General features: G+C 41.7%; 1 protein-coding gene across 1 annotated transcript in view; it reads left to right on the plus strand.

Annotated features, from left to right (window-relative positions):
• Nucleotides 1-5,642: 5,642 nt before the first annotated feature.
• AATF (apoptosis antagonizing transcription factor) overlaps nt 5,643-22,810 on the plus strand; it is a 176,765-nt gene continuing 159,597 nt past the window's right edge. The window contains exons 1-4 of the mRNA XM_007947889.2: nt 5,643-5,733; nt 6,703-6,894; nt 9,990-10,421; nt 10,888-11,025. Of these exons, the coding sequence (XP_007946080.1) occupies nt 5,643-5,733; nt 6,703-6,894; nt 9,990-10,421; nt 10,888-11,025 (853 nt within the window). The remainder of the gene's footprint in view (nt 5,734-6,702; nt 6,895-9,989; nt 10,422-10,887; nt 11,026-22,810) is intronic.

Below are 22,810 nucleotides of genomic sequence, written 5' to 3' on the forward strand. Positions count from 1 at the left end.
CGGGTTTTTGGTTTTTTGTTTTGCCAAAATTGCAAAATTCTAAATGTAAAGCCCTCAGTATCAACTCTTCTACCTTCACACAACTCCACACTTACACAGAGACACGCAGACACACTCATTAGAATGGTCTCCAGCCAGACCTCTCATTAAAATGACTTGAACGTTAGCTGTACAAGAAAAGTTAAAAAAAAAAAAAAAAGACTATTGAACTAAAAACAGTCAACTGTTTACGTATAATGTTAAATTCAGGAGTTCAGTGTTTTATTAATATATCCTGTTTTGAAACCTCTTGTTCAAGAACAAAATGTTTTGAGCAATCAACCAAAATGTTTTATTTTCTTTCCTGTAGATGTTCTGACAGAATTGCAGGGCTTGCGGCTCACTGTGCTAGTATGTAAAAAGGTGGTGTTTACACGAGGCAAAGAGAAAACACGATATTGAGACAGTTGCCAAATAGAATAATTATAGCACAAATACTGTAAAGGTGCCTGGCACCAGCAACCTGAGAAAGTGTTAAAAAAAAAAAAAAAAGTGTTACAAGGTTTAAAAAAAAACCATCTTTGCTAATTTTTAGTCCTGTTGAACATTTCATGGAATTGTTAATATGACTATTATAGACCCACACAGGTTTTATTTTTGTGTCTTTAAAATAAAAGTCCAAAATATTTAAATTTTATGGTCAAATATGCAGTCAACAGCTGCTACTTTTTTCTTTATATATTAAATTTCTCCTATGTCTTTTATTGTTCTAATAAACCTAAGCTTGTGTGACCTCCAGTGCATATTAGACCATTCACTGTATGAAAGAAAACATGTTGAATAAATTTGTGAGTTTTTAATAAAAATAGAAAATCTGATGTTCAGATAATTGGTGTGTTATTTTATAATTTAACGATGAGAGGAGAGCCTTGTTAGGGAAGTGAATGGCCCTCCAGAAGCCAGGAGGAAAAGAGAGGCAGGATTGGGGTGATATATCCATTTTTGCCTTGGCTATAGCTGAACCTCCTTGCTAATGCCAGCCAAGCCTTTCTCTTAGGCTTCCTGCTGTTATTAACTACAGATTTGCATTCTATGGATTTAACTAATACAGTTGAAGAGATGTTTGCTGATAAGTTAATATAGAATCTGAAATAGAAATCGAATCCAAGGCTAAAACTGAGTGGTCCAGTTTGTGATTAGGTATGAGATCCTGTACATTGTCTCTGCCCTCTTCCCCCATGCAAAAAACAAGCTTGTGAATGTCAACCTGTAAATATATAGTTAGAGGTGATCCTTTTCAGTTTCAATTCATTTCCCATAGATAATCCTGCTTTCTAATTTGGTGACTTGAAAGATAACGTAAAATGAATGTACAGTGCAGCTAGAAAGGAAATACTTTAATCCCTTCTGCAGAACTGATATGAAATCGTTGTTTTATTTTATAGTATCTGTTACATTTGAAGTTCCCCAGAAGGAAAAATATTTTGCCTGGCACAAGATATATATTAAATTTCTCTAGAAGATGAATAAAAATAAGCAATATAGAAATCAAATTTCAACTGCAAGTTGCAAATAGATTTTGAAAAGTAGTTCAATCCCTTCATTAGCTATGGAAAGAATTTAAATATTTTATCTACTATGAAATAGGTGTGTGGGAGTATATGTGTGTGTTTTAATATCAGATGCTATTAGCATTCCAGAATTTCTCCTTCATATCATCTAGGTTTCAGTCTGGATTATTTATTTCCTTATTTTAGAAATCAAGAGTTTTTACATTAAATGGTATGTAATTTCCAGTGCTGTTTTCATGGTTTGTTAAGACACAACCAAGTTTATCTTTCCTGCAGAGAAGCCTTTAAAATAAGCAATATTTCACTGCATCCATATGACTGTTTATCTAATAAGGGGGAAAACTCTCAGAGAGGAATCAGCAGTGCTCTTTCAGAAATCGGAATTTATGAAATACAGGAGGGACTTTTGAAACTCCTAGCCTCTGCAGGCAGCTCATTTCTTCACCTACTTTATATGCAATCACTGGATCGGCTTGTTTTTGCCCTTTTAGCATTTATATACATTAAATCATACCCAACTTCTTCATTATAGAGTCCTCCTCCCCTTTTAAAGACATTCATTTAACTGAACGTATGCTCATTGGGAAGCTGCATTTTCCTATCAAGGCTGTTGAATTATTTAGCAGCTTTATTGTGGCACCGCGTACTTGATAAGCTTTTTAGAGTTAGGCACCACGGTGTGAACTTAATTCTTCTCTCTGACTCTGCGGCAGCGGTGCAGTTTTTCCCTTCCGCGCGGTATCCTGAACCCTGGCGAATACCCGAACAGGTGGCAACGCTCACCAGTCAAATTTGGAGCCGAAGGCCCAAGAGGAGGAGTTCTAGAAACCACGGACACTGTCCTTTCTCATCCGAGCCGCGCTGCCCATCTCTGGGCCAGAGGTGCGAGGCCGCGCTGCGTTTTCCCCAGTCCGCGGGGTTGGGAGCTCCCAGGGGAGGCGCGCGGGCCGGAGGGGAGCGCCACAGTGGTCCCCTCCCTCCCAGGAGGGCAGCCTTCTCTCTGGCCGGGTCTGGCAGCCCTGTTTCTTCTCGCGGCCATCTTAACGCCGCCTCCCCGGTAGTCCTGCCACCTGCCCTCGGGGTTCCAGCGGCTGGGGTCCGCCATCTGCACCGGTGAGGGAGCGGAAGCTCACTCACCCAACCCCTCCAGACTGGTGGAGGATAGTGGGCTGGTTTGGAGCCAGGTAGGATAGGGGAAGAGTATGCGTGGTGAGCCAGGACGGGCATTGTCAGGAGGCCTGAGAAGAGAAGCAGTTCTGAACCTAGTTTGCCCGAACTTGAAACCCCTAGTTACTTGAGCAGTTCATTGGGACAATTGGGGGGGGGTGTTGGTGAAGCTCTTCCCATCCTCTGTTACTCCCACATCCACCTGCCACTGCAGCCCTTAGGCAGCAGAGAGTTCGTGAACTGGGAGACCTCTCTGACTTCTGTGGAGAGGACTGCTTTTTTGGAGGCGGGCTCTCCTTCATTCTCACCTCCTTGCTAGAGCAGCCAGAGGGTGAAATTTCTCCTAGGGAAGTATAATCTTTGAAATCTTCCCTTCCGTAATCCCTGACCCATTCCCATCAGGCATTCCTCCCCAGGATCTCAAGAAACTAGAATATTGGTAGGGAAGAAGGCGCATTTGGGAAGTTATGTTCCCTGAATTTTGGGGTAACTGGGATGTATATGACAGGAGTGGAGTGGTCTTGTTCCTTCCTAAAAAGGCTTCCTAAGTCAGTGGGGACCGGGACAGAGAAGGGTGGGTAGATCGACAGCAATTTTTTCTGGGTGGGTGCCCAGCCCAATCCTAGAATTAACCAGCAGTGACCTGCTTGCATGATAGTTCAGAGGTGGTCTCTGCCCCTGCCTCCTTTCCCTTCCCTCCTCTCTTTATCCAAAGACCGAGGCAGGATCACTATGGAAGTAGATTGCCCAACCTTCCTTCCGAGGGGTGGCTGGTGGGTTTGAACCGCCAGCCTTCTGGGTAGCAGTCTTAGGCACCATGCGGTCAGAGCTCCCCTGCATTATTAATGTCCTCAGTAGCGAGGGAAGAGGACTGGGGAGAGCAGTCTGCTAAACGTGGGGAATGTGGGGTGGGAGAAGCATACTTGTTCTTTGATGCCCAGGAGGATGCCAGTGGTGGGAGCCTGAGGAGCGCCCTGCTGCTATGGAGGGCCCAGACACAGATACCACGCTGTAATTACAGGGCATAACAAAACAAAACAAAACACTCTTCTCACCCGAGTTCTCCAGTGGATTGTAAAAAGCAGTTTTTCTGGCCTAGGTCCTCTGCTTAGGGTACCCCTGTTTTAATCTTTATTCTTCAAGAGTCATATAGGATGGGAACATGGAACAGGTCATATTAAATTATTGGCCTCTAATTGTTCTTAACCCCAAGGGCATAGCAAGACAGGGACTCTCACATCCCTTGGATTACATAGGAGACACAGAGGCTTTGAGAGTTCCCCAGGCTGCTCAGTTGTGGGGTCCAACTGGCCTGAGCTGAACCCCAAAAGGGGTACTGCCACAGTACACCCTAACATCTCTTCTCTGGCTCCTTTTGAGGTAGTGTCTGTTCAAGAGGTTCTAGGTCTCTACAAGAGCATAGTGCCTAAGGCATTTGACTGCTAACCAGAAGGCTGGTGGTTCAAACACACCAGCCACTCTTCAGAAGGAAGGTTGAGCAATCCACTTCTGTAGTGATACCGCCTGGGAAACCCAAGGAGGGGTCACTATGAGTCGGAGAGGGAGCTCTCTTCAGCTGATTTTGAGCAGATTATTGAAGAATAGAGCGCTTCATACTCACTTCTTATCATTCCTTATTGCAGTTTCTGTTTATATGTTTGTCTGCCCCTTAGGCTGCTCACCATCAGGACAGAATCTAACTTACTCATCTTTGTAGCTCACCTAGCAGTGTCTGCCACGTAGTGGGCAGTCAGGGAATTCTTGATGAAGGATTGGATCTTCCTGTGTGCCTGGGTTCAATTACATTTATCCTAATAAGTGTTTATATTTAAAGTCTACCTGTGCCCTTATAACAGTTGATTTGAGTTTTTCTGCCTTTGTACACCTCAAGTGTCTGGACACCTCATCTCATCTTTGAACAGTGAAGACATCAACATTGAGGGATATACAGTATAGTAATCCCCACCACCTTTCCTTTTCCCTGCTCAGACAAGGCTACTTGGAGAAGCTACAGAAATGATGTTTATTTATGCACAGCCATGTAGTTGTTTGTTGTTGTTAGGTGCAATCCAGTCAATTCCGATTTGTAGCCACCCTACTTACAACAGAACAAAACACTGCCTGGTCCTGCACTATCCTCACAATCGTTGCTATGTTTGAGCCCATTGTTGCAGCTAGGGTATCAATGCATCTTACTGAGGTTCTTCCTCTTTTTCGCTAACCCTTTACTTTACCAAGCATGATGTCCTTAGTGACTCCTAATTATTGCTTTTAATAAAAGGCGCCAGCAGCCTGTCGCACACTTAAATGCTCAGATCTGACATAGGATTCTCAAATCCTGGCCACGGGCTTGGAGGCATGTGCCTGATTCTACACTCCAAATTGCGAAATGCCAAAACTGGTTTTGGTACCATTCAGCCTGCTCGAGGTTCCAGATGCTGACCCTTGACCCTCTCCTCCTTCTCAAATGAACCACTGTGGGGCCACTGCTACATTGCATTTTATTTCTAAAGGAACCTCACACAAATCTTGGCAAATAGTTTATGTTAAGGGCACGCCGGCCGCCCGCACCGCAATCCCTGTTCAGTGCAGGCGGCGGCCACGTGCCCAAGCGCGTTCCCGCACCGCCCAACACGCCCCTTCTACACACGCGCACGCGCACATGCGCCAGGCCGGTAGACAATCCCTTCAGCTTTGCGCACGCTTCGGCCGTCATCCTAGCAAAGCTCAATGACGCATAAGCCCCGCCCCTCCCGCGAGGCTCCCGGAAGTTCCCAACCCGGATTTGGGCGCCTGGCCCTGCGCGGTTTCTGGCTGTGTTGGGGAGTAGTGTCGGGGCGATAGGACCTGGTGGGGAGAGAGAGATTCATAGCCGGGGTTGGGCCGCAGATTCACGTGCGCGACGCAGACCGAAACCTGGTGACGATGGCAGGGCCGCAGCCTCTGGCGCTGCAGCTGGAACAGCTGTTGAACCCACGACCGCGCGAGGCGGATCCTGAGGCGGATCTGGAGGAGGGTGAGGCCTGACTGGGGCAGGCCACATGCGGAACGGTGGGCCTGGCCCTGTGCGAGCCCTGGGGCCGCGTGGGAGGGGCTGGCTGCAGGGCCTCGCTGTGTAGCCTGCTCACCTTCTGGCGTAGAGGAAAACTGCCACACGAGTGGGGTGCTCCCGGGCTCAGGAGGGCTTCGGCGTCTTTCTGACAGGCACTTGAAAGACCTGGAGCTCTGGTGGGCGGAACATCTGGGACATTCAGACGAAGAGACCCTTTGGGGTCGAGGACTGTGGCAGGACACCAGTCTGGTAGCAGGCTGGAACTTGGAAGTTACCTTAAAGAATGCCCATATTGGTATTGTGTTAGAAATGGGGAGAAGGAAGCCTTACCAGTTTTTTCTCTAGCTGCTTCTGAGAACTTTTTTTGAAGAATGAGGGAAAGAGTAGAATTTCCTGGTGCTATTTAAGCCTCGAGACACTTGCTGAGGACCTGAAGAGTTTATCTATTGACTGATGTTTTTTATAAGCTGATGTTCAAGGTCTAGCTGAGAGTAATCTTGCTTTAGTGAGGAAGGGAGAAGAAGGAGGGATAAATGTGAGTGCTGGAGCGTGTCTTAGGAATAACAGTTGGAGGTTTCGGGGCTGTTAAGCCTGGATAAGGGAAGAAAACTCGCTGAGGGATGGGAACGACGTGATGATAGAACGTGATAGTTGATTTGTAAGCTGTATTTGAGGGACTGTCACACGTGAGAGAGGAAGAATTAGGCTAGTTTTGTATGATCCAAAGCGTGGAAATGTAACTTGTGAGTAGAGAGGCAGGGAGTCAACTTTCTGTTCCGGTACAGCGGGTGAGTGATGTATCTTGGGAAGTAATGAGTTCCCTGTTGGAAGTTGGTTGGGGATTCAAACATCAGATGAATGGGTCGACTAGGGTTAAAAGACACAGTTCCTTCTAACCTGAAGATTTTGATTATTTTCCACGCTCCCCAACAGCCACTGCAGCCAGAGTGATTGACAAGTTTGATGAAGGGGAAGATGTGGAAGGTGATATCCTGACAGTGGGTAGCATCAGAAAACTGGCATCGACCTCCCTATTGGACACAGACAAAAGATATTTAGGCAAGACCACTTCTAGAAAAGCTTGGAAGGAGGACCACTGGGAGCAGACTCTGCCAGGTTCATCCGGTGAGTAGACCGACATACTTATGTGGTACTATTTCTTAATTTTTGAATTTTAAAATCCCCCTCCCATTTTTTTTTTGCAGTGATGTGGGAGGTGGTCTCTGCAAGACTAATCTGTGTGCCCCTATGTATTATTTTAGGAGATACTACTGATTTGGCACTAGAAAGGGCCTTTGAGATTATTTAATTTCATGTTTCTAAAAATGTGACTCACTGCTTTTGAGTTGATTCCGACTCGGCAACCCCATTGTGTTTCCCAGGCTGTAAATCTTTACAGACTGATCTTCCTTCCACAGAGTGGTTGATTGGTGGGTTTGAACTGCTGGCTTTTGAGTTAGCAGCCAGATAGATGCCTTGTCCACTATGCCACCAGAGCTCCTTTTGCAGGAACTTAGGATACATAGTGATTAAGTTGCTATACTCTAGGTGTTGACTAGTGGTTTACCCTAAAAGAAAGGGCAATGCATAGTGTATATTAAAGAAGGCTGTATGTTTAAAAAACGTTGCGTCTGATGAGCATGCTGCTAATCTTGGGTTTTTGACCCTTTTCCTTTGGTTTTTTATCTCTTGCATTGTATTATTTGTGAAACTCATTTCTTTTTGTTTACCATTATAAAGTAAAACAAGCCTTCCCTCTTCCTGTGAGAGAGTTAGGAGGATGTGAACTTAGGGTTTTAAAGCATTGCAAGTTTCTCAGATTGGAAGAAGGGGCAGGATATAATCATTTGAGTGGATGCCATTTGCTTTCCTTTAGAGAGGTCAACAGTACCATGTGAGGAAATTATCGTTCAGGATATCAGATGTACAATTTAGTCCTTGCTGTAGCTCTGGGACCTTCTACTAAGCTCATTCCATAGTCTTTGCCTGTTGTTGTTGTTATGTGTCGTTGAGTTGGACCCGACTCATAGCGACCCCTCCTTGGGTTTCCGAGGCAGTTCACTACGGAAGTAGATTGCCCCATCTTCCTTCCGAGGAGTGGCTGGTGGGTTTGAACCGCCAGCCTTCTGGTTAGCAGTCAAGTGCCTTAGGCACTATGCCACCAGAGCTCCTAGTCTTTGCCTAGGTGCTGATAATAGGACCAATCATGAGACTAGTGGCATAGTGCCTAAGGCATGTGACTGCTAACCAGAAGGCTCTGGAAGGAAGGTTGGGCAGTCTACTTCTGTAGTGATACTGCCCGGAAACCCAGGAGGGGTCGCTATGAGTCAGATCCAACTCGATGGCAGTAAGTTTGATTTGGTTTGGTTTTGGTGTGTTAGGCACTATATATAATAAACTCTTTAAGTTCTAAGAGCCTGGGACATACTACATCCTCAAAAACTGTTGTTTACATGTATCATCTCATTTAGTTCTTCCTGTAGCCTTATGAAGTTGGTACTATTAATCCCCATTTTATACATAAGGAAATTAAAGGACAGATTGGTTAAGTAACTTGCGCAGGGTCACACAGCTAGTAAGTGGAAAAACTGGGATTCAGATAAAGGCAGTCTGACTCCAAGATCTCTACCCTTAAGCACTTCTGTATGAATGGTTCTTAATTTAAGAAACAGCATACTTTTAAAGTATTTAAAAGATTATTTCTGTTTACTATTTTTTGCATTTAGTTTTTGTATCTATATTTTTATCTTTATACTTTTTATAGTATTTTTTTGTAGCTTAAGTTTAATATAAAGAGGTGCTGAAGGCACATCATGTTTTGAAAAAATCTTTATCATATTGAAGAAAGTTGTTGGTAATTGGTCTCTATATCTTAAAATTGTGTTTGCTATACCATGGGGTCTTTATGTTCTATCGGGAGAAATTGGACAATCAGTAAAGATTTCTAAGTATCAGGTGGTACCTAAGCATAAGTAAACGTATAGCCTTCACCAGCTGCATCTCATCCATGAGCAGTTCTCTTGTCTCTCCTCCTACCACTTCCTTGTGCATTCTGTATTCTCGTGTACCTTTGTGATGCTAGACCTTAGAATATGCTATTTTCTCCTTTCCCTCCCCCTTCTCTGTCTGATGAACCATTAACTTACATTTAATAAAGCAAAATTATAATTATCCACCCGTGAAGCTATCCATCTCTTAACCTTTGCAGTAATGGCATTGTAGTATATTTATTGGTGAGCATATATACCACCCCCATCAGACTTTGAACCCCTCACTGCCAGGTATTACATTCTTTTTGTAGTTTCTTAGCTTTCATCTGTGCCTGGCTCATAGTGAGTACTTAATAAGTACGTAATAAATAAGGTAGACTGATGTGATAGAGGAGCTCTGGTGGTGCTTTAGCATTTGGCTACTAACTGAAAGGTCAGTGATTTGAATCCACTGGCCACTCTGGGAAGAAAGATGAGACAGTCTGTTTCCATAAAGATCTACAGCCTTGGAAACTCTGTGGGACAGTTCTACTCAGTCCTGTAGTATGGAAAAAAAAAACAACTCACTGCTGTCAAGTTGGATCCAACTCATAGCGAACCTTCCTTGGGTTTCCGAGGCATTATCACTGTGGAAATAGATTGCATTATCACTGTGGAAATAAATTGCCTCATCTCTGTTCTGAGGAGTGCCTGGTGGGTTTGAACCACCGGTCTTCTGGTTAGCAGTCAAATGCCTTAGGCGCTACGCCACCAGAGCTCCTAGTATAGGGTCACTGTGTGTCAGAATTGATGGCAGTGGGTTTTTGGTATGATAGAGATCATGCGTTTGGGATAGATAATGATAAAACACTTTTCCAGATGCAAGTTTGGGGAAACACCAGTTGAAATCTTGTCGCTCTTCAATGCCTTGACGAAATGCTGTCTGTTCCCTATAGTCTTACTAAGTTTACTTGCTTTGCAATTACACTTTCTCCTTGATCTGGATTGTCAAAACTTTGTCAAAGCACTTTTCATTCTTTCCTATGTTGCAATTTTTATGGGCCTGTCTTTTCCTACTAGAACCTTTGATTAGGGTAGGACCCATGTCTTATTCATCTTTGTTTCTCCTTTAGCATTTTAGAGATAGTAGATGTATGTTAAATACCATTTTCCTTAAGGTGAAAGGAAAGATATGGCCTGGTTATTTTCTCAAAGTAATACTTATTTTTATTTTTATTTTTTTCCTCTTAGACAAGGACGTATCTGATGAGGAAGGGTCTGGAGATGGGGATTCAGAGGGACTGGGTCTGGAGGAGTATGATGAAGATCACATGAGGGCTGCTGAGGGGCAGGAGTCTGGTGATGATGGGGAGAATGGCCTGGCCCAGAGGAAGAAGAGCAGAAGCCTCTCTGGGAAATCAGCGGGCTTCAATGTCCAGAGCATTAGTGACTTTGAAAAATTTACTGAGGGGATGGATGACGTTGGGAGCAGTGAGGAGGAGGAAGACGAAGAGGAAGAGAGTGGCATGGAAGAAGGGGATGATGAAGAAGACTTTGAGGGTGAGAGTGAGGAGGACAAGGCTGAAGATAGGAATAGTGAAGATGATGGAGTGGTGATGACCTTCTCCAGTGTCAAAGTATCCGAGGAAGTGGAGAAAGGAAGAGCTGTGAAGAAGCAGATAGGTTTGTACATGGTTTTGCTGACTGCTTATTTTTCAGAGTATCTGCATTTGATCTCTTTTGCTTGTTTGTTTGTTTTGCTTAATTCTGGCCTGGTCTGTCTTTCCTGTGCTCTTCCAATTAGTTTATGACATGTTCCACTTACCTGGAGGCCTAAAACCCCATTGCTCTATGCTTAGCCAGCCATTTCTACACTGAGCTGCTTAGCTGGTTTTGCTCTAGTACTTCTGGCTAACAAGGAAGATTGACTTTGATGAGAAGAGAGTTTTCTCCTCTCCTTGGGCTTTGGCATTCCTTTTCTCACAAGCAAATACTTGCTTCTAAGGTACTGAATGTACTTCCTTTAATAGAGAGTGTTTCCATAGTGTGTAACTGTGATAAAGCTATGCTGCTTTTAGAGAACTTCCCTCTCCCTGCCCAGCAATATTTTATAACTAAGGGATGAGATTCTTTTTTTTTACTTTCTCAGCCCTGTGGGACCAGCTCTTAGAAGGACGGATCAAACTACAAAAGGCTCTGTTGACTACCAATCAGCTTCCTCAACCAGATGTTTTTCCTATTTTCAAGGACAAAGGTGGCCCGGAATTTGCCAGCGCCCTGAAAAATAGTAAGAATACTTATGCTGTATTGGGGTTCTTAGAAACACTGGGCTACTACTTTGTGATGCGCTGGGGCTGATGTATCTGTAGCACCACAGTGTTAAAGAGATATTATTTCAGTGATATTATGATAAAGGCTAAGGAATTTCAGCTTTTTTCTTTCTTTAATAACAATGTAATCCTTTTATCAAATGAAGATGACTTTGGTGGAGGTGGATTGGATGCTTGAGCTGTGTCTGTTCCTCTTCTCACCTGCCCTCATTCCCTCTCCTCTTGGCTATGGGTTACTTTTTTAGTGCTTGGGGAACACTATTTGAAAACCCCTTGGTATAGAAAAAAGAGAGAATGAATGACTAAACTCAGTTTATTGAAGTTGATTTGTTTTGTACTTAACAGATAGGTCTTTGGAAGGTTTTTAGAACATACTAAGATGATGCTAATCCTACCTTGCTATAAACCAAACAACCAAACCCACTGCTGTTGAGTTAATTCTGACTCATAGCGACCCTCATTGGGTTTCCAAGGTGGTAAATCTTTGTGGAAGTAGATTGCCCATCTTCCTCCCACAGAGCAGCTGGTAGGTTTGAACCCCCAGCCTTCTGGTAAGGATGGCATATATAGAGAGTGTGGGAAGATGATGACTGCAAAGGGAGAAGCACATTTTGGAAGAGAATCACTGAGCTATAAAGTCAAAGAATTTTGGAAGAGAAAAGGAATGTAGGGATTATTTGGTTCTTAATTCCCTCATTTTACAGTTGAGAAAACTGAAACCCAGACAGCATAACTTGCCTAAAGTTACAGAACTTGTTCCTGCACAGTAAAGACAAAACTCTGGCTTTTCTGCCTTAAGATATAGGAGTCTTCTTGCATCACACTGCCTCCTGTATTTGTATGCCTGTATACTGAGTGGTACTGAAGGACTGGGGCAGAAGGTGATTTGGGGTGAATCTGTGTGCGCACTGTGGTTGGAATTGCTTTTTCATTTCTTGCTGTGGATAAGGCAAGACCAATAGTTGATGCTCAGAAGCTTCTTCTTTTTTTTTTTTTTTCCAATTTTTATTGTGCTTTGGGTGAAAGTTTACAGAGCAAATTAATTTTCGATACACATTTCATACATGTTTTGTTTCATGACATTGACTGCAATTCCTCACAGTGTAACAGTCCTCTTCCCACTTCCTCCCTGTAGTTAACCTCTTCCCTGTGTCCTTCTTTCTATGCATTCCTGCCTCCTGAGCTGTCTCCCTGTGCCAACACTGTCCTTCTGTTCTCCCACTGTTGATCGCTTTAAGGAGTGTACCTACCTGATATAAATGTTCACCGTATGAGTTTGTCTGTCATTTGGCTGGAAGCCACAGGAATGAGTTCAATTTCAGGCCTGAATGCTGTCTAGGAGCTATGGTCTTGGGGGTCTAACCAGGCTCTGTCAGACCAGTAAACCTGGCCTTTCTATGATTTTGAGTTTTGTTCCATATTGTTCTTCCACTGTATCTAGGATCTCCTGCACTGATCCCTTTCTAAGTGATTGACAGTGGTAGCTGGGCATCATAGTTCTGGTCTCATGGTGATATAGGCTGAGGTTTGCATGGTCCACTAGTCCCTTGGACTAATTTTTTCCATGCATCTTTGGCTTTGTTCATTCTTCTTTGCTCTGGATGAGGAGAGACCCATTGTTATATCTAGATGGCTTGTAAGCTTTAAGACCTCAGTTGCTACTCACCAAAGTAAGATGTAGATCAGTGTTTTTGTGTAGTATGCTAGGCCAGTTGAGCTTGATGTCCCTGGTGACCATGGTCCCAAGCCCACAGGTCCAACAACTTGCTCCATCAGGGCAGCTAAGAAGTTATGGAATTGCTCTTTCTTGTTTGCATGCCAAGACTTAGTGTTTTCATTTGCTCTTTAAAATGTAATTTTGATAGTATTATGGACTTAGAGTTGAAAGGAACCTGAGGAGGACATCTACTTTTTAAACAATCAAACTCTAAACCAAACTCACTGCTGTCGAGTCAGATCCAACTCATAGCGACCCCTCCTTGAGTTTCTGAGGCAGTATCACTATGGAAGTAGATTGCCCCGTTTTCCTTCCAAGGAGTGGCTCGTGGGTTTGAACTGCCAGCCTTCTGGTTAGCAGTCAAATGCTTTAGGCAATATGCCACCAGAGCTCCTTTTTAAACAATACCTAAGCAGTTTTCCATGTTTTTTTTTTTGAGTACTTCTTTGCTATTTTTAATGTCCCTGTACCCCGATTCCTGGTGTGCCTTTGGAATGAGACCCAGACTAATCTAAAATGTCTTAAATACTTCACAACAAGGCCTTTCCATTTTGTTACTCATTTTTTTTCTTTCTTGAGCCTTTTTCTTTTTTAGGGATTCATCTTAATTATAGATATTTTTAGGTTAGTCATTGTCAGGTATATCTATGGACATATTTTTATTCTTGGATACATTTAATTTCTTCAGCTATTTTGATACTACTTTTATAGTAATTCTGATTTTTTTTTTTTTTTTTTTAATTTATCCAGTTGACTCTTTGCCTCCTTGGTGAATTTTGGTTACTCTGACAGATGTTCATTAATCTGACAAGATGGGTTATGGTGGAAGAGGGAGAGGGCAGGTATGTTTGCCTGATATCACATAGTCTCAGATGAGAGGGTGGAGTGTTCTTTAATAACCGGAATTTGTTCGTATCTGAAGGGTAACTGCTCCTCATTTCATAGCAGTGTGACATAATATGTGGTATGCTTCCCTGTCTTGGTAAATAGCACTTTAAGAAAAAATTTCTTGGCTACATTATCTGGGATGAACAGTTTATACTGTGCTATATATTACGTGAGGAGCCCTGGTGGCACAGTCATTAAAGTGCTAGGCTGCTAACCAAAAGGTGGGTTTGAACTCACTAGCCATTCCATGGGAGAAAGATGTGTCAGTTTGCTTCTATAAAGATTTACAGCCTTAGAAACCCTATGGGTCAGTTCTGCTCTGTCCTGTAGGGGTTGCTAAGTCAAAATTGACTCGATGCCAGTGAGTTAGGTATTTTTTGCTTTATATTACATAGTTGGTTTGGAACATAGCCTGAAATTTGTACCAACTCCAGAACAAACACTGGAACTTAGTGCCTTTAATTAACTCTTTTCAATTTATTTGATAGCATAAACTCACTGCCGTCGAGTCGGATCTGACTCATAGTGACCCCTCCTTGGGTTTCTGACGTAGTATGACTATGGAAGTAGTTGCCCAACCTTCCTCCCGAGGAGTGGCTGGTGGGTTTGAACCGCTAACCTTCTGGTTAGCAGTCAGCTGCCTTAGACACTACGCTACCAGAGCTCCTAATTTATTTGATATAACAGAATATTTAAAGTTAGACTGCCTGGGTTTAGATTCCATCTCAACAAGGTATTAGCTTTGTGACCTTGGGCAAATTACTTAACTCCACAGTAAAATGGGTGTTATACATTTGTGAAGATTAAAGGACATAATGTAAAGCAGTAGCACAGTGTTTGACACATAACACACTTATGAATGTTACAGCCTCAGTGTTTTCTGTGTTTTTTTTTTTTTAGTTTATTAGGGTATTAGTTTTCTAGGACTAAGTGTCTTGAAAAAACAAATTTGTTCTCTCACAGTTTTGAGACTAGAAGTTAAAAATCAAGGTGTTGGCAGTACCATGCTGCCTTTGAAGGTTCTAAGAGAGAATCCTTCCTTGCCTCATCCTACTTTTTGGCAGTTGTCAGCAATTCTTGGGGTTCCGTGGCTTGTACCTGTATCACTCCAGTGTCTGCCTCCCTGTTTATATAGCCTTCTTCCCTTTGTGTCTCTATGCCCAAATCTCTCCTTATGAGGATGCCAGTGATTGGATTTAGTGCCCATCCTAACCACTGTGACCTTACTTTAACTTGATTATATCTGCAAAGACTGTATTTCCAAATACAGTCGCAATGACAGGTACTAGAGGTTAGGACTTAAGTGTATCTTTGTGGGGGACACAATTCAGCCTGTAACACTTAAAATTCAAACTCCTTGTATAATTTATTTTGTTCTGGAATATAGATAGTTCTATGTTTTACTGTAATACTTAAAATTCAGTTTCTGCCTTGTATGGCTGCTTGGAAAGGTAGGTAGAGAGTTCTTTATTTCTAAACTCGGCAACTACCTCCTTGAAGCATTTATTCTTTCCTTGAAATATTTTCCTTTGGCTTTGGTGACATTAAATATGCTGTTTGGATTCTTCTACCTTTCTGATTTTTCTTCTTCTCAGGTGCTTTTTTTTTTTTTTTTAATCCTCTTAATGTAAATTTCATTGCATTTAGGATCCTATTCTCAGGTTGTACTTTCTCAATGTAGTCTCTCCTTGCCATTGTCATTTACTTTCATGGCCCTAACTATGTATGACATCAAAAACAGTAGACTTTCAGCTATGTTCTAGCCACAATAGACTTGTAAGCACCATGCCTTTATACCTTCAGCACCCTAAAATCTAACAAAAATCTTCTTCCTTCTCCCAACACATACGTGCACTTAGTCCCCAATCACTTTGATGTGGAGTCTTTCCCATTGCTGACAGAACTGGGATTAGAACCCAAATTTTCTTGACTTTATCCAGTATTGTTTCTAGGTAGCCACTTCTATGATTGTCTCTCTTGAAGTGTTTATTTTAAAAAAAAAAAAAAAGAACACTTTATCTTATATATAAAAAAATCTTTGATGGTGTTGGGGGTATTCAATTTCACAGCTTGTTTTATAAATTAGATTATATAATGTTTTTTTCCTGTCACATTTTATAGACAACTAAATTCTTACCCAAAATATTAATTTTTTTTTGAACTAAGTAATGCTATGAGGTGTTTCACAGATTGACCATTGTTCTTTTACATTGTGTAGCGTTCCATTGTGCGTATGTACCATAACTTGTTGATCCCTTCCTCTGTTGATAGGCATTTAGGTTGTTTCCATCTTTTTGCTATTGTGAATAGTGCTGCAGTTAACATGGGTGTGCATAAATCTGTGTCATAGCTCTTATTTCTCTAGGACATATACCTAATAGTGGGATTGTTGGATTATATGGCATTTCTATTTCCAGCTTTTTAGGGAAGTGCTATACCACTTTCACAGTGGTTGCACCATTTTACAGTCTCACCAGCAGTGTATTAGGATTCCAGCTGACATAAAATGTTTTAGTACCTAGTATCTTTCCAGAACTAAAGAAAATTCAAGCTTCAAATTGCAGTATTGAAGGATTCTATGGATAAAATATTGAATGATACAGGAAGCATCAAAAGGAGATAGAAGGACTATGCACTGTTACTATACCAAAAAGAATTGGTCAGTGTTCAGCTATTTCAGGAGGTGATATTTGATGAAGAACCAATGGTATTGAAGGAAGAAGTCCAATCTGCACTGAAGGAATTGGCGATAAACAAGGCTTCAAGAATTGATGGAATACCCATTGAGATGTTTCAAAAAATGGATGCTACACTGGATGTGTCAAGAAATTTAGAAGACAGCTACCTGACCAGCTGACTGGGAGAGATCAATATTTGTGCTCATTCCAAAGAAAAGTGATCCCACAGAATGTGGAAATTATGGCACAATATCGTTAATATCACTTGAAAGTAAAATTTTGCTGAAGGTAATTAAAAAATGGTTGCAGCAGTATATTGACAGGGAACTTCCAGAAAAGCAAACTGGATTCAGAAAAGAACATAGAACAAGGGATGTCAATTGCTGATGTCAGGTGGATCTTGGCTGCAAGCAGTGAATATCAGAAAGATGTTTACCTGTGTTTCATTGACTCTGCAGAGGCATTTGACTGTGGAGCATAACAGATTATTGATAACATTGCAAATAATGTTAATTCAGAACGCTTAATTGAGCTCATGAGGAATGTACATAGACCAAGAGGTTGTTGTTTGAATGGAACAAGGGGACACTGCATGGTTTAAAATCAGGAGGGGTGTGCATCGGGGTTGTATCCTTTTGCCATACTTATTCAGTCTGTATGCTGAGCATGTCATCTCAGAAGTCTGCGTTATATGAAGAAAAATGTGGCTTCGGGGTTGGAAGAAGATTCATTAATAACCTGTGATACACAATTGACACAGCCTTGCTTGCTGAAGGTGAAGATGACTTGAAGCACTTATTGATGAAGACTACAGTCTTCAGTATGGATTACACCTTAACATAAAGAAAATAAAAAATCTTTACAACTGGACCAATAAGCAATATCATGATAAATGGAGAAAAGATTGAAATTGTCAAATGTTTTATCTTACTTGGATCCATAATCAACAATTATAGAAGCAGCAGTCAGGAAATCAGATGTCATATTGCACTGGGCAGATCTGCTGCAGAAGACCTTTTTAAAGTATTAAAAAGCAAAGATGTCACTTTGCAGACTAAGGTGCACCTAAGCCAAGCCCTGGTATTTTCAGTTGCCTCCTATACATGTGAAAGCTGGACTATGAATAAGGAAGACTGAAGAAAAGTTGATACCTTTGAATTATGATATTTGTGAAGAATACTGAAAATATCTTGGATTGCCAGAAAAACGAACAAATCTGTCCTGGAAGAACTGCTGCCAGAGTGTGCCTTGGAAGTGAGAATGGCCAGACTTTGTCTCACCTTGGTTGTGTTGTCAGAAGGGACCATTTCCTAGAGAAAGGGTATCATGCTTGGTAAAGTAGAGGGTCATCAAAAGAGGGGAAGACCCTTAACAAGATGGTTTGACACAGTGGCTGCAACAGTGGGCTCACATATGACAAGGATTGTTAGCATGGTGTGCAACTAGGCAGTATTTTGTTCTGTTGTGCATAGTAGACTTGATGGCACTTAACTACAACAGTATCTCTCCAGAGAAGTTCCATGCATGTATAAACACATAATTGCTTTTTTTTGCTTTTACACAAACGATAACATATTAAGCATATTTGCATCTTGGTTTTGTCACTTACTATATCTTGTTCTTTTCTTTCAATATTTCAGGGCCTTACAACCTTCTGTTGGGTCTTAGAGTATATGTGTATATGTAAATATGCCTATATATATATATATATATGTACATATATATGTATGTTTATGTAATGTGTGTATTATATATGCATACGTATACACACATATATATATACATATGTATGTACACACACATAACACACACACATGAGCCCTGGTGGCCTGGTGGTTAAATGCTCAGCTGCTAACTGAAAGGTTGACATTTAGAACCTACTAAAGGAGCTCTAGTGGTATAGTGGGTAAGGCATCTGACTGCTAACCAGGTCGTCATTGGTTCAAACCCACCAGCTGCTCTGTGGAAGTAAGGTGGGGTAATCTACTTCCATAAAGATTTACAGCCTTCGAAACCCAATGGGGGTTTCTATGAGTCAGAATCCACTTTATGGCAGTGAGTTTGGTTTTTGGTTTGGGGTGGCTCCATGGGAGAAGAGACGCAGTGATCTGCTTCCATAAAGATTATAGCCTAGCTGGGGAAGATATAGTTTCTTTGACAAATGGTGTTGGTGAAACTGATTATCCATTTGCAAAAAAATGAAGCAAGATCCATACTTCACACCATACATAAAATCTAACTCCAGATATATCAAAGACTTAAATGTGAAACCTAAAACTATAAAGTTCCTCAAGGAAAAAATAGGGGCAAATTTAGGGGCCCTAATTTATGGCATAAATGGGCTACAAAATCACCTAAAATGCACAAACAGCCGTAGATAAACTGGATGATTGGGACCTTCTAAAAATTAAATTTTTATGTGCTTTAAAAGACTTCTCCAAAAGAGTAAAAAGAAAACCTGCAGACTGGGAAAAAATACTGAACAACATACCTGACAAGGGGCTTATCTCTAAAATTTACAGAATACCTCAACAACAAAAAGACAAACAATCCAATTAAAAAATGGGCGGAAGACATGAATAGACAGTTCACCAAAGAAGATACTCAGGTGGCCAACAAACACATGAAGAAATGTTCACAATCATTAGCCATTAGAGGGATGCAAATCAAAACAACAATGAGATACCATCTCACTCCAGCGCTAATAGCAAAGTTTAACAACACAATGAATAAATACTGGTGAGAATGTGGAGAGATAGGGACTGTCTGCTGGTTGGACTCTAAAATGATATAACCATTGTGGAAATCAGTATGGCAGTTCCTTAAAAAGTTGGAAGTAGAAATAACATTTGGTCCAGCAATTACATTGCTAGGTATATAGCCTAAAGAAGTGATATCCAGGACATGAACAGATATATGTACACCCATGTTTATTGCAGCACTATTCACAATAGCAAAGAGAGGGAAACAACCTAAGTGCCCATCAAAGAAGAATGGATAACCAAACTATGGTACATGCACACAATGGAATACTACGCAACACTAAAGAAAAATGTAGAATCTGTGAAACACCACATAATGTGGATGAACTTGGAGGACATTATGCTGAATGAAGTAAATAAATCATGGACAAATATTGTATTAGTTCACTATTGTAAAAAGTCACGGAAGGATTATATATGGAAGGAAACTTGCTTTCTTGGTTACCAGGGATGGGATGGCAGAGGAGGAAACACTGCTGGGTAGGTAGAGATAAGTATTGATTGGGTGAAAGGAAGGGCCCTGTACCAAAAGTGAGTGATCAGCACGGTGGCACGGAGGAAGAGAAAGACAGAGAGAGGTACACAGGAGGTACAGACAAGAAAGATGAACACTTTTGCATGTACAGTACTGTGTTGTCAGTGATAGCAAGCATTGATCTATAGGTGGATAGATAGGTGGACAGGCTGAATGATCATCAGGTATGTCTAGGCTGTGGGGAGTGTGCCCTTGACCATATATAGGGTTTGCAGACAATGTTTCTACAAGCATATTTGTATGTGCTGTAAGAATGTCTGGGTGTTTAGTGGAACTGTCAACCACTTGGAGGGGTATTGGTGCAGGAGATCCCAGATAGAGTGTGTTCTGGTTATCTCGTGCCACTCTGACAAGAATGTATACCACCAATGGGATGGCTTGAACAAACAGGAGTTTATTTTTTCAGTTTGGCAGGTTTAAGTCCAAGTTCAGAGTGCCAGGCTCTAGGAGCTGAGTTAAAGACCCTCAGCCTTGGGCTTCAGCTCTACCTCCTGCTCTCGGCCCACTGGAGCTAGAGGCATTTCTTCGCTCAGACAGCTATTGGCTGCCGAGACTAACAAGCCCAAGGTTGACAAGTAAAAAGGCACAGTCCCGATGTTACCAAACCACATGGCAGGCCAGTCACTCAAGTTTGTTGAAAGTCCCAAGGTCAGTAAAGCGTGGCAGGCTGCTGAGCAACGACATGGCTACATGCAGGATTCAAATGTGCCATAAACTAGAGACCATTCCCCAAGACTTCTTCTTATATACAGGAAGCAGACCAAAAAGCAGTTACTCAGCTGCTCACAGTAGTTTCTACCATGGAGTTGATTGCTAGTCTCATCATGGGGAATACTACATCCAGCTGCCCAGCCACTCAGCCAGGCCCAGCCAGGTTGACACACAAATGTAACTACCACAGAGTGGGAGAACAATGTGGAACAAACTCAAAACAGTAAAAAAAAAAAAGACCAGGTTTACTGGTCTTACAGAGCCAGGTGACCCCTGAGACTATAGCTCCTGTTTACCCTTCAGGTCTGGAACTGAACTCACTCCTGTGGCTTCCAGCCAAATAATAGGCATTTGGGGTGAACATTTACATCAGGTAGATACACTCCTTGGGGTGATCAATCAGTTGTGGGAGAACAGAAGGGCAGTGTTTGCACAGGGACACAGCTTTGCACAGGGGCAGGAGTGCATGGGAGGGAAGGACACAAAAGGTTAACTATGGGGAGGAAGTGGGAAGAGAGCTGTTACATTGTAAGGAATTGCAGTCAATGTCATGAAACAAAATGTGTATGAACTACTGTATGGAAAATGAATTTGCTCTGTAAACTTTCACCCAAATCACGATAAAAATTAAAAAAAGAAATTACAGCCTAGAGATGAGGCAAGCTACTTCCGTAGTGATGCTGCCTCGGAAACCCAAGGAGGGGTCGCTATGAGTCGGATCCGACTCAACGGCACGTAACAACAACAACAACACAGCCTAGGGAACCCTATGGGGCAGCGTACTTTCTCATGTAGGGGTCCTATGAGTCGGAATTGACTTGACAACACACAGCAATAAATCTCTCTATCTCTGTCTGCTTGATTATACATATTATAAGTTGGTAGCTATAAGTGTTGTAACTCTTAAACCTTGAAGTAATTTCAAAGAAATTTTTTATATTTCAGTGGCTACGTAAGTGGTAAATCTTAGAAATAACCTTAACAAAGTTAAGGAATTTTTTGTGTACAAAATAATTTCTCTGAAGAGTTGGCTTTTTCTCTATGATTTTCTTTTGAAAAGGTCTACAACAGTAGGAGGTGGGGCTTCTTTTTTGTACTTTATTATGACTTCAATATATTAATATTTGAATAGAATATCCTTTATTTTTCTTCCATTATCTTTTTTTTTTTTTTTTAAATAATACTTTATTGTGTTTTTGGTGAAGGTTTACACAGCAGATTAAGTTCCTATTCAACAATTTAAGCACAAATTGTTCAGTCACGTTGGTGATGTTCTTCATTATTTCCACTCTAGTTGTTCCATTTTCCTTAACCTAGTTTCCCTACCTACTTATCTTTGTTTTAAAATCATTGTTGACTCTTTGGTCTTACATAAATGATTTTTCAAAGGAGCACAGTGTTCACAGCTGGTATACTTTATTTTGTGAGCTAGTCTGTTATTTAAATAAAAGGTGACCTCAGGGCTAGTTTTAGTTCAAGGTTTCAAGAATATCCTAGGGCAGTAGCCTTAGGTCATCCTCTAGTCTCAACTGGTCCATGTTAGGATTTTTTTTTTGTCTGTTCAGGAGGTAGTTTTTTTTTATGTTGATAGCAGTGTGTAAGGAAGAAGCATGTCACTAAGGAAATGTCAGCATTTTCATTTATTTATTTATATTGTGATTTGGGTGAAAAGTTACAGAGCAAATTCACTTTCCATACAACAGTTCACATACACTTTATCTCATGACATTGACTACAATTTACCCCAATGCAACAGCTCCCCTCCCACTTCCTACCGATAGTTACCTCTTCCCTGTGTCCATCCCTCCGTGCACTCCTGCTCCCTGAACTGTCTCCCTATTCATAAACAGCACTTCTTTCTCCCATGATTGATCTCTCCAAGGAATGTATCTACCTCAGATAAATGTTCATCTCTTATGCCTGTCTTTTGTTTGGCTGGAAGCCACAGATGTGGGTTTAATTCCAGACCTGAAGGGCAGCTAGGGACCATAGTCTCAGTGGTTCCACCAGGGTCTATCAGACCAGCAAACCTGGTCCCCGCCTTTTTTTTCCCCAAATGATTTTGAGTTTTGTTCCACATTGTTCTCCCTCTCTATCTAGGATCTCCTACATAGATCCCTCTCCGAGTGGTTGACAATGGTAGCCGGGTTCCATCTAGTTCTTCTGGTCTCATAGTTCTATAGGGTGCGGAACACATGGTGTACCAGTCACTAGGACTAATTGTTTCCATGAATATTTGATTTTCTTCATTCTTCGTTGCTGGGGACGAGGAGAGACCCATTGTTGCTTCAAGATGGCTGGTTGCGAGCTTTTAAGATCCCAGTTGCTACTCGCCAAAGTAGGAGGTGGAACAGTGTTTTGTGTAGTATGTTATGCCAATTGAGCTTGATGTCCCCTGCGACTATGGTCCCGAGCCCACCGGTTCAACTACTCGGTCACTCTGGGTTAGCT

Source organism: Orycteropus afer, unplaced genomic scaffold (genome assembly GCF_000298275.1).
Source record: "Orycteropus afer afer isolate SDZICR_OR568_19922 unplaced genomic scaffold, OryAfe1.0 scaffold00196, whole genome shotgun sequence".
Lineage (NCBI taxonomy): Eukaryota > Metazoa > Chordata > Mammalia > Tubulidentata > Orycteropodidae > Orycteropus > Orycteropus afer.